The sequence below is a fragment of the Aphelocoma coerulescens genome, chromosome 5, assembly GCF_041296385.1.
Source record: "Aphelocoma coerulescens isolate FSJ_1873_10779 chromosome 5, UR_Acoe_1.0, whole genome shotgun sequence".
Lineage (NCBI taxonomy): Eukaryota > Metazoa > Chordata > Aves > Passeriformes > Corvidae > Aphelocoma > Aphelocoma coerulescens.
The window spans coordinates 32,446,262-32,458,156 of record NC_091019.1 but is presented as its reverse complement, the minus strand read 5'-3'; the positions used below and the strand labels follow the sequence as shown (position 1 = coordinate 32,458,156).

At 41.0% G+C, this 11,895-nt stretch overlaps 1 protein-coding gene across 4 annotated transcripts in view; it reads right to left on the bottom strand.

Annotated features, from left to right (window-relative positions):
• Nucleotides 1-394: 394 nt before the first annotated feature.
• The window catches only part of MAP3K9 (mitogen-activated protein kinase kinase kinase 9), a 54,518-nt gene continuing 43,017 nt past the window's right edge, over nucleotides 395-11,895 (bottom strand). For all 4 annotated transcript variants that reach the window (XM_069017541.1, XM_069017543.1, XM_069017544.1 and 1 more), the window contains 5 exons: nucleotides 11,228-11,350; nucleotides 10,323-10,476; nucleotides 4,686-4,798; nucleotides 3,210-4,025; nucleotides 395-1,978 (listed from right to left, as the gene is read on the bottom strand). In XM_069017541.1, coding sequence (XP_068873642.1) covers nucleotides 1,497-1,978; nucleotides 3,210-4,025; nucleotides 4,686-4,798; nucleotides 10,323-10,476; nucleotides 11,228-11,350 — 1,688 coding nt within the window. In that variant the 3' untranslated portion in view covers nucleotides 395-1,496. The remainder of the gene's footprint in view (nucleotides 1,979-3,209; nucleotides 4,026-4,685; nucleotides 4,799-10,322; nucleotides 10,477-11,227; nucleotides 11,351-11,895) is intronic.

Genomic DNA, 11,895 nt, shown 5'->3' with positions numbered 1-11,895 from the left:
AAAGGCCACATCCCTTATATATAATGCCAAATTTGGGGAAGACTGAAGCTCTCTTTACAGCCAGTAAGACATACCTGCAGTGGCACAGACACACTTGAAGTCTTTGTACAGAAAACTCTGAGCCACAGGCACACACTATTTGTGTGACTTCCTCCTTCCAGACAGGGATCTCTTCTTGCTCCAGATCTAGGAGCGTTTTACATATTTGAACAAGAATAAAGTTCTACATGTCTATAGTGCCTTTCACTCAAAGATCTCAAAGGACTTTATACCTATTACATACGTCCCAACCCCTCCCCTTTGTGAGGTAGGTATTATTCCTATTATTTACAGATGGGGAAATTCAGGCACAGAGGTTACATTATTTGCCCAGGGTCACACAGTGAGTCAGTGACAAAATAAAACAGAATCCAGATGTTCTGACTCCTGTTTACACAATCCAGCTACTAGCAAGCCTCATTTTCAAAACAGCCTTAAACAAGTACCAGTGTGCATAAGAACAGTCTTGGGTTTCATGGGTCACTCCTAAAAGGCGTAACAAAGGAGAAAAAAAATAGAAAAAAAAATATGGAAACACGTAACTTCTGCAAGTCAACACATCTTTTAAAGAAAGTTTCTGCTAACTCCCCTCTCAAAGCTGAGGCAACTTGACTATGAGCCTGAGAAACAGGGTGGGAAAAAAAGAGACTGATGGAACAAAAGTCTGAAACAAGAACAAGCTCAACAGCCATACCATAAGCTTTCATCTTGAAAGCATAGGGTCATAAAAAAAATAGGGCTGAGAGGGACCTCAAGAGACCACTGAAGTTCATCCAACCTACCTTGAAGCCAGGATCAACTACATCTACTTGTTTCCAACGGTGTGGTTCACCTGCTCTCAAAGACCTCCATCAGCGGAGATGCCATGCCCTTCCCCTGCCATCTGTTCCACCTTACGCTACCACATGAGCAAAAGAGGACAAACAAGTCTTAAGATAGCTACTTCTGCTCTTTCAGTGGGGGTATGATGATTCCCAGGCCTGTCTAATGATCTGAATGTATTTCAGAGAAGGTAGTCTCCAGATATTTATTTGTTTCTGTTCTGGATTCCTTGGGAAAACATCAAACACTGATGTCTGCTGTAGTGTAATATTTGAGTTTTGAAAATACTGATTAATACCAGGATAGAGACCAATATACTTACTGCAAGTGCCAAATTCTACAAGGTCATTAACAAAAGACTTTGATATGATAATTTTAGCTCATTGCAGATTCAAACTGCAATAACAGGGCAGGGAAGACTACAGAAAAACCCCACAGCAAAAGTCAGCAGCTCAGAGTTGCCAAGTTTCACCCAAATGCAGACAAAAATCAGGCAGCTGACAACACATCTTCAGCAGAGACAGCACCATATGATCTCTGTAGCATCCCTCCATCTCATCTGTCTTCAAAGTGCATTCTCAGTGCAAAAAGTAGGATTGAATTTAGAGGGGCTCACTGTCCCCAGTGGTTTCATATTAAGACCAGAATTCTTGCTTGAGTTCATATGCTGCAGCTTTGTGTGTGTTAAGTTCACTTCTGCATAGCGGAATGGTGCTGTCCTGGCTCTGCCCCTCAGCATCTATGTCCAACAGTGTCCGCTCCTCTACAGGAGGACCCACCTGGAAAGGAAGCAGTGCAGGCAGTCCAGGTCTCTCTTCTACAGTGCTGCTGCTACTAGCAAAACAAGAGTCCAGATTGCTTGGAGTATCAGTACTTGAACTGTTGGCAGAAGATTCACCCTTGGCATTGCTGGGTGACACAAACCACCAGGGATCAAGCCGCTGCCGACTGGCTGCAGGACGTGGCCGGGGCAGGAACTCCAATGTCTTGGGTCTTTCCAGTGTGGGATCCTGCTGTGCATTCCATCGTCTCGGGGTTGGAGGAAAAACAAGGTTGGGGTCTGGCAGGCGAGGGACCTCACTTGGATCTTTGCTTGGACTAGGTGTTTTTAATACACCTATCCAAAACAGACAACGTAAGAGAAGAGGGAAACATGTTAGATGGCAATGCTAAGTGGTTCCTACAGATCTTAGTTCACTTTATGTACAGTGCATTTTCAAAGCAGAAAGCCTCCGTTCAGAATCTACAAACTCCGTATCTTCAAGATTATGGCAATCTGAAGTGACTGGCTTCTTTACCCCTACCCTGTTCTTAACACTTTTCAAGACACCTGTTTCACTAACCTAGAACAAGCACCAGGTTTTGATCATTCTCTCGTGTGTTTTCTTCAATTTTCACACTGAAGAGCATGGATTTGACCTCCTACCAGAGGAGTGGACTCTCCAAGTCCTTTGGAGGGCACACTACCCACTAACAGCTTGAATGGATCAGGGAGACACTTGCACAGCAAGATACATGACACCTGTATGTATCTTTTTGCCTGTTTGCCATGAGCAGGACCAACTTCCTGGAAGAGTCACTTAACACTGCTTACTGCAGATGCTTCCTGGTCTCTTTTCATTTAGGGGTGGTGTTCGGTTGATTTTTTTTTTTTACAAACACAACGTAACTTGTACATGTTCATGAATACCATTTTAATGAATACTTTTCATCTGAATTAACCCACATTTTACTGCAGACTTCCATTCAAAAGACAACTTCATATTTTGTTTTACTTTTGGGAAAATGCTAATTAAATCAGATTTTAATTTATGATTCTAGTCCTTCCTTTTTTTTGGTGACTTACTAGGGCAAGAACACAGTAAAACATCTTTTAAGTTATGAAGTCACAGCCACTCTTAAAGGCTGCAACAGTGAGCACACCTACCCAGAAAGATCCCTTTTGTTTGCAAAGGAATTAGAGCAACAGTAGCACAGCCTCAAACTGTTTTATGGATCCCATTTTCACCTTAGAGACCAGAATTTACTTTGAAATACAAACAAGTGTATAAAGGCAATGGAGATGAAATCCTGAGAAAAATGTGCAATATTTGTAATTTGGTACCATTTTTGTCTAAGAAAAAATATTATGCTCTGCTTCACAGCATGGGGGGGCAGAGAGAGTTCTTTAGTGTAGACATGCTGGAACTGAAACCATTACTGCATTATTCTGTTAGCTATTTGTGTAAAGATAGCCTCCACAAGCAATTCTTGTGGGCTGGTCATCTCAACGAATGTATAAGCAACAAGTAATTATACTGCTTCTGTCTTTATTCTGAAGAGGAAAAGGAAGATGGCTTAAAACCTACCTGCTCCCAGTGCTCCAGTTAAACAGCTACCAGAAGGGCATCCACTGGTTGGGCACCCATTGACAACCAGTCCACCCCCTTTGATGGCCCCATCAGAAGGTGTGCGCCTGTGTCCGCCTTGCTGGGTGTGGGAAGAGACCGTCACATGTGTGGGAGTCAAGGACTGGTTGGGGTCCTGTTTGAACCTCTCGATCTGGACATTGACCAGTGGGTTTGTAATGGCTGGCAAGGGAGCCCTGACTGTCACTGGGCTGACAGGCATCTCATAAACCACAATCTCATCACTGTCTGAGCGCAGCAGGGACCGGGTGGAATTACATTCGGAAATGGAAGACAGGGAAAGAAGGGTGAGGGATGTGGATGGCTCGCCTAGCAACAACAGGGGATCTTCCTTCTTGAAGATCTTCCGGGAAGGTGGACTAGTGCTCCTGCGTGGGCGTCCAGCTCGCTGAAAAATGCTGTCACGCTTCTTCTTCTCTTCTTTGGGCACCTCTGGCTCTTCCTCAATCAGCAGCTGACACTTCCCTGCTTCTAAGAGATCAAAACCCAGGCCTGCAGCCGCCAGCACTGCTCCACAGCCAAGCAATGCAACCTCACACCGCTTGTGATGGGAGCCGCTACGTTTGAGGCTGTTGGTGGGTGTCAGCTGTGGGGTACTAGTAGCAGAGTTAACAGGGGTGGACTCCTCATTGGCATCACTTGAAGGGCCATCCCACTCTTCGTTCTTCTGAAATGGGATGCAGAGGTATGACTGATTGTGCACAGGTGAAGGGTGCACTTTGCCCTCTCCATTAAAACATTCGCTGTCCTCATCATCTGGAAAGCAAATGAAAATAGACTTTGTATCAATGTAACATTTTCACTGGCAAATTTAATTGTCTCACAAATATACTTCAAAATAAGCTTCTCCTCAGAAGATGCAACTGCTCTCATCACAAACATCATTCATCAACTCCCAAATACTCACAGACTATTGTTTCCAAAGCAGATAGGCTGAGACAAGTAACTGGAAACACTATCAAAGTGAAAGAAATTAGTGAAGCATTCATCCACTCGGGATTAATTGCAGAACAGCATTTCAAAAGCAACCTACACCTCAGTTACTTCTAGAGTAAATTTACATTTGTGAATCAGGAGCAAAAGGTAGGAGAATTTTAAGGATTGCTCCTTGCAAGTGAAGGTGTAAGCATGCTGCACATGTAAATATCATTATACAGGAAATGAGCTGAGAGACAGCACGGAGCTAGAGGAGAATTAAGCTTGTTAGCTTGACAGAGGGAGAAGCACAAGCAATGAGGTGAACAAAAAGAAAACCCAGAAGGAGAAAGTGGATACTTGACAAAGAATAAAAGAAAAACACATACCAAACAAAATGAAAACATTACTGTAAGGTACCAGGAGAAGGTCAGGAAAGAGGTTCATTCAAATGTGAATGGAAGTGGGGATGAGAGTACCAAGTTCAGGGAATTGCTTTACCCATCTCTGCTAAGCTGGTGAATCCTGGAAAAGCAGGTGCAGTTCTCTGGATCTTCCCAAGATTCGGTGCACTGGATGACCATTGCTTGCATCCTTCTACCAGAGCTTTCAGACTGAAATAGTAGAAGGATATGAGAAAATGTATCATGCTCACAACCAGTTTCCATTCTCCCCTCATATGTTCCCTATTGATCTACTTAGGGTATGCATGTATCCATCTCAACTACACAGATCTGAAGTCCTCCCACAGCAAGAAATTTGCTGACATCTTTACAGCACCTTAAAATAGAAAAAAAAAGTCAAAAGGTCCCTCCTTTATTTGTTACACTGTAGCAGTCAAAAGGCCTCTGCTGATAACTAACAAGCTATGAAAGCGGAATAATAAAAGTCACCACTATAAAAATCAGATGAAACATTTTCTTTTAAAATCAAGGCATCTTGATTTTTTTTGCAATCAATCTTACCATGGCAGGTAAAGAACAAATTACTCAGCAAGGAGAGGGGAAAATAACTCCAGAAATGTTTCCATGTGAAACAGAAATAAACAATGAATTCAAACATCACTCACTAATAAGCTGAGGTCACTGTAACAGCAAAGCTGTGTCTCTATATTATAAACCCCAACATTTTTCCTGTAGAGGAAACACTGTATTGAAGTACAGATAGTTAAAAGCACAAGTTCTAGATTACGGAAAAAAGGCAACTAAATATATAAATCGTGTCATTGTTTCTTTTACTTAAAAACAAACAAAGACCAAGAGAAGAACCCAAGCCCAAATCCCTAGTTTGACCTGTGTCTGAAGATATGTCACCAGGCTCCTGAACTTATTAGTAATTCCTATTCAAAGGTTTTCATTACCATCATCCTGCACTAGTTTCATGACATCAGACATGTATGTCAAGAACTTTGGTTAGCAGCACAACTTCCTGATGTATCAATATTCAAAGTTTTATTATTCATTTATCAACATAGTCTGAACTGGAAAATTTGGTGCCTTTCTCCACAAACATGAAACATTAGAGTGCTGATGAAAAGCCACACACACTTAGGATAGGCAGAAATTACATGGAAGGAATAAAAAGATCTGCAGATTGACTGATCTCAACTGGACACACAAAAGCATCAACTTGTTACTGAAAGAACAGAAAACTCGGAGATAAGCTCTCTTCCAGCTCCATTACTAGCTTGCATTGTTTTTTGGTAAGACATGTAATTCATTACCATCATTCCCTTAAAGAGAAATACAAGCATATATAAGTTATCTCTCGTGATTCTTATTTTCCACCACCATCACTCTGCATTTCTAAGACAGCTTCCATTCCAGGATTTAAAAATGTTATTATACTGCGGTATTTTTTTGCCTTGGTATGAGTTTTTCCTCTGCTCTCTACCCAATTGAGATGCTCTACTTGTCACCAAACTATACTGCAGCAATAGCAAGGCCACAGGATCTAAGCTTGATTCAGCACATGATCATTTCATTGATGACTGTGGTACAGACATTACAATAAAAGTATCCTGTGCAGTTCTCAACTGCCCTGCAAGTCCATCCTCATTAACCATTCTAGCACATGCAGTACCCTGCTGTGATCTTGAATCCAGACAACACAGCACTGAACCCTATTTGTCAAGACAAACAACCACAGGGTTTTATAACAGACATGCAAATCAGTGTGTGGGTCTGTTCTGATTTACTCCCTCCACAGCATACTCAGCTGTGTGACACAACACACCAATAGCATACATTAGATCTAAATAACCCAGGTGTACAACATGCCTACCTAGGATACATACTATAAACAGAGATGCATATTAAGGGAAGCTGGTGAGTGAAAACGAATCACGTTAGCAGTGTGAACACCTCCAAAACTGAATCTCAAAGCTCTTACAATATGGGTAGAGAACTACTGAGGAAGGTGAGATTTCCAGAGAGCTGGGAAAACACATACTCAACTTAGTTTGCTTCCTCATGACTTCTCAGGGCAATCTTCCCTTGCAAAGAACAGACTAAAGATTTGCTGTTACTGCAAAGTGCAGCTCAATCTGAACAAGAAGATAAATAGCTACCAGAATAATTTCAAGGCCTGCTATGTTTGCCTTAAGGTTATAAAATTTTCATCCTTCCCTTTTATTTTTTGCTCCTTCTTTTTTCCCTCAAATTACAAGCAGACCTCAAAGACCTGTCCAGAAGATTCCTGCACATCATCTTAATTAGGCAGTGGTGTGCATTTGAAAACAATTCAAAACATGCTGACTTAAGAGAATGTTCCTACTAGAGTCTGTTAGCGCCCTAAGGAAAGAGGAACTGGAATGATTTGAAAGCACTAGCACTTAAACTGTATTTCGATCACCAACATAACAATTCAGGAACCTAAAAACTTCTTGCCTATAATCTATTTAGATTAACTAACCAGAAGGTTGTTACTTACTTTGCTGTATTATGATTGAGTGACTTTTCTGTTGCCTTTTTCTACTGGGAAGTCAAAGGCGCCTCTGTGTAGGAATGCTAAATTGACAAGGTTTATTTGCTCAGCAAATTGCAAAAAACTTCCCTACAACTCTAAGACAGCATCTCTAGTGTCTTAATAGCATTCTGTAATACCATGTTAAGGCATTAGTACTGCTGTGAATAAAAAAAGTCTGTTGCCTACTTAGCTTGCAGATTTTAAGAGGTAACTGCTAAAGCATTTTAAGTCATGTTCACTGTCACCTTCCGTAAAATTAGTAACCCGTGCAAAAAGCAGGGTGACCATCACCCGTGCCATAGTAAGTCTGTGACTAATCAATGCCAAGTTTAAAGACAATTAAAACTTCACAGTATATCCTTGAGAATATACTGTAAGATCACAAGTGAACTGTCACAGAACTAGTCCAACAAAAAGCTTCATCCAGTCTCTGCAATTCAGCACAACTCCCTTCAGCTGCTGTGCATATTCTTTATGTTCAAAGACAAATGGAGAAGTGTGAATAATCACTGTATCATCTTTTCATGACTGCCTTTACTTGATGTTAATTATAGGCCACTGCAATTTTCACAATGCTATTCTTGCATAAACTTGGAATTATCTCCTGTGAAGAATACACGGAAAGTGATAAAAATTATGAAGATAAAAGTTCCCTGGATCTCAAAGTCCCATAAGCAGCAGTAACAGCAGCACTTCTGCTACCAGAACAGCATTATGGAGAATACTTGAACTGGACCTCGCTATCCTAAGATGAGCTCTTCACTTTACCCCAATTTTCCCAGGGTTCAGTATTTGGGTCAGCCCTGTTTAATATCTTTATCAATGACCTGGATGAGGGGATCAAGGGCACCCTCAGTTAGTTTGCAGTGACATTAAGTTGGGTGGGAGTGTTGATTTGCTGGAGGGCAGGAAGGCTCTGCAGAGGGATCTGGACAGGCTGCATCAATGATGAATCAAGGCCAACTGTATAAGGTACAATAACATGAAGCGTTGGGCTCTGTTCTGTTGACTTCGGTCACAACAACTCCATGCAATTCTACAGGCTTGAGGATGAATGGCTGGAAAGCTGCTTGGTGGAAAAGGATCTGGGGATGTTAGTCAACAGGCAGTTGAACATGAGCCAGCAGTGTGCCCAGGTAGCCAAGAAAGCCAAAGGCATCCTGGCAGGACTAGGGAAGCGATTGTTCTCCTGTACATAGTGCTGGTGAGGCCGCACCTCGAATCCTGTGTTCAGTTCTGGGCCCCTCACTACAAGAAGACACTGAGGAGCTGGAGCATGCCCAGAGAAGGGCAGTGGAGCTGCGGAAGCGTCTAGAAAGTCACTCATACAAGGAGCAGCTGAGGGAGCTGGGGTTGTTTAGCCTGCAGAAAAGGAAGCTGGGGGAGACCTTATCACTGTCTACAAACACCTGAAAGGAGGCTGTAGCCAGGTGGGGGTTGGCTTCTTCTCCCAAGCAACAAGTAACAGGACAAGAGAAAATACCCTCAACTTGCACCAGGAGAGGTTTAGATTAATTATTGGGAGAAATTTCTTCAGTGAAAGGCTGGCCAGGCATTGGAATAGGCTGCCCAGGAAAGCAGTGGAATCACCATCCCTGGAAATGTTCAAAAAGTGTGTGGATGTGGCACTTGGGAATATGGTTTACTGGTAAACATGATGGAGGCTACGTTAATGGTTGGACTCAAAGGTCTTTTCCAACCTTAAACATGCAATTAAATTTTATCTCCTTACCCTGTAAAATAAGAATTAAAAAATACTTAAAAATAGCAAGAACTAAATTCTGAGTCTTTAAAGGGAGCAACTCTGCTCCTTTTAAATTAAAGTCTGCAGTCTGGCATGATCTCAGCAAGGAGTGGTTCACTGTATGTTAGCCATACTGCTCTCTCAGCAACACTCTCATGTTTCAGACACTCTGCAAAATGTGGTATCTGTATCGAGTCTCCCTAGGAAAGATTCTGAATACTACAGAACATCTCAGTTGTAGAGAGAACAGGACAGTTTTATGAACAACCACAGTTTGCAAGCAACTCCATTCCAGCTGTCTGTGTCCAAAAGCAGTCGGTGCTTCAGACTGTACAGTAATGAACAGAAAACAGAAGAGCTCTATTCCCAGAATTCTAAGAACGTGATTTCAAGGTAGAAGTGGTTTTTTCCAGCTTCAGTGATCTCCTGCCTTTCTACATAATTGATGATTGTCAAGTGTGACATCTGTTTTAATTCCATAGAATGCTATCCTTCATTTGTAGAATAGGTAAAGCATAGGCAGCAGTCAAAGAAGCTTCCTCCATATTGTCCTGTCAACATGTCTTGAGTACCTTACAGAGAGAACATATTTTAATAGATCCAGGCCCTCTTGCAGAAGGTAACAATAGTGATGCACTATGCAAACATCAATTTTTCAGGCATTTCACGCCTGAACACACAATAGTAAAGATAAAGATTATAACCAGCTATTTTATTTTCCCTGCTAAAAAATACGGCAAGAGTCAAACCATCAATTTATCAGGGGGAAGATGCTCAAACTCCACTAAAAATTACCAAGCATTCAAAATCTTTTAGAAGGCCAAAACAGTCCTATGTTTAAAGCAGCATTCCAGTAAGGATTCACTGAAATCCTGGTATAAATAATTCACACACACAAAGAAAAAAAAAAAAAGAAGCCACAGAACAATAACCTATAGAAACAGAGGTACAACCTGTATCTCTGCAAAAATCACTTTCAGGATTGATTCACTCAAGGTACATGTCCTTTTCAAAAGACTGAAGAGAAGATATTTGCTTGGCTTTATCAGATACTTTTTTATATAATAGCATTTAAGACAAGAAGAAGCGTATCTGAGAATTTTAAGAGAGAAGCAGTTTCAGATATGATACAAAATTGCAGAAAGCTGAGCCTTAGAGAAAACCTACTAGAGAGAGTTTTGTACAGCTAAGAAGTTCAACTGCTTACAAATACACCTAATGGCTTAATAGCAGACAGTGAAACATCAGTCACTAGCAAAGGAACTGAATGCAGTTTTGTAAACTGCTTTGAATCGCTAACATCTCTGGTACAGGAAATAAGTTTGGAAGCAGGAAAGTGTTTGCAAGCAGATAGGCAAATCTCCTGTGAGCCAGCTCATGACCAGTTTTAGAACCTGGACACGAGTTGCCTCCAGGCCCTCTCTTACCCCTCTTCTCCTGCACCTAGCTCCTTGTGACAAAGTGAGCTTGGTCCCCAAGTGCGTCCCTTTTTCTTCTGGCCTCTCTTCTCTTCTTCCTCTCCTTCCTCCTTTGGAAGGACTGAGCTTCGTCCCCACGTTTTACTGCTTTCAGCAGGTGTCACTTCATAAGTGGAAAGAACAGTGGAAAATGGGAAAGAAAAACAGATACAAAAATTAAAATAATTGGTTCCACGGCAACATAAAGAATAAAACACAGACCAGAGCAGGAATAGTAACAAAAGTGATTTTGCCATAATTCTGACCATTTATCAACACAGATCTAACAACCAAATGCCAAATATAAGCATTACCTAATCCTTTCAAGTATAGGTAGCCTCCCCAGCTTTATTCCATCACCAGTTTTCTCTTTAGAACCACCAGTTTGAAACCAAAAACACAAGTGCAGTGCTATCCAATACAAACACTACACATTAGTTAACATGACTTTCATAATTCTAATACATGTATGTCTGCCTAATCCTGTGTTATTATGGGAACACTATTTGCATGACAAGCGCCCTTGCTCTTATTTCCTTAAAACAGTAACTTAATACACTATAGCAATGTTTCACAGATCTACTCTGCAAATTAGTATTTTTAAAAATTAACTTGTACACCTAAGGAATATATTTTCTATAAAAACAGCAGTATTTCAAGAATGTGGGTAAGTATAGTTTTGGCTCCAAAGGAGGTGATACTCCTGCCATCACCAAGACACTCCATTTGTCTCTCTAAATGCATACATACAAGGCACAAGGCAAACATTTTAGGTACTTTCTTTAACAGTCCTGTCCTAGATATGGAATCTTGGCATCTTACCACGTTGACAGACTGCACATTCCCCAAATTCAATACTACATTGAGCTCCTTACACTGTATGGCCCTGAGTCTGGGAATAATGGTAGGACTTGCAGGAGGGCTGGAGCAGCTACTGATCAAGCTTTTCCTTTTGTCCATTGTTGGAGAAGCCTGCACAGTGAATTTATGCTGAAAATCTGTTTAGAAAAAAAAAATAAAAGCAGAAAGACACAGTTAAAATTCTTTTTTTTTTTAAATGAAGAAAAAAAAAATTATGGTAACTTTCAAAGAGCACATGTAGATCTATGTAGAAATGAAGTTTTACAGCTAATTGCTATTTGCCCATTGTACACACAGAATTTAGAACAAAGATGTGCACTCAGCCCTGAAAATGTATCTTCTCAGCGTATGTGTGAAACACATACACACACACAGACCTTGTGTTGACTGACATGCCAAAGTACATCCCTGTATAAATCCATGCACCCTACCTTTTAGTTTATTAAGCACCACCAAAAATAGGCATTTGCAGACCGAAAGAAAGGCATAGGTAACATACAAATTTTATCATAATTTCTCTTCTGAACAGCCAGTGTCTCCCAGAATAAAAGGAATATAGTGCAAGTCATCATCCCTGATGTAATGACGAGCACTATGTGATTTACAAACCCCACACTTTTTGTTTTCTACAAATTTAAATGTGTATAAAGGATCTGCAGTAGAAATGCTAAGAATTCAGTAT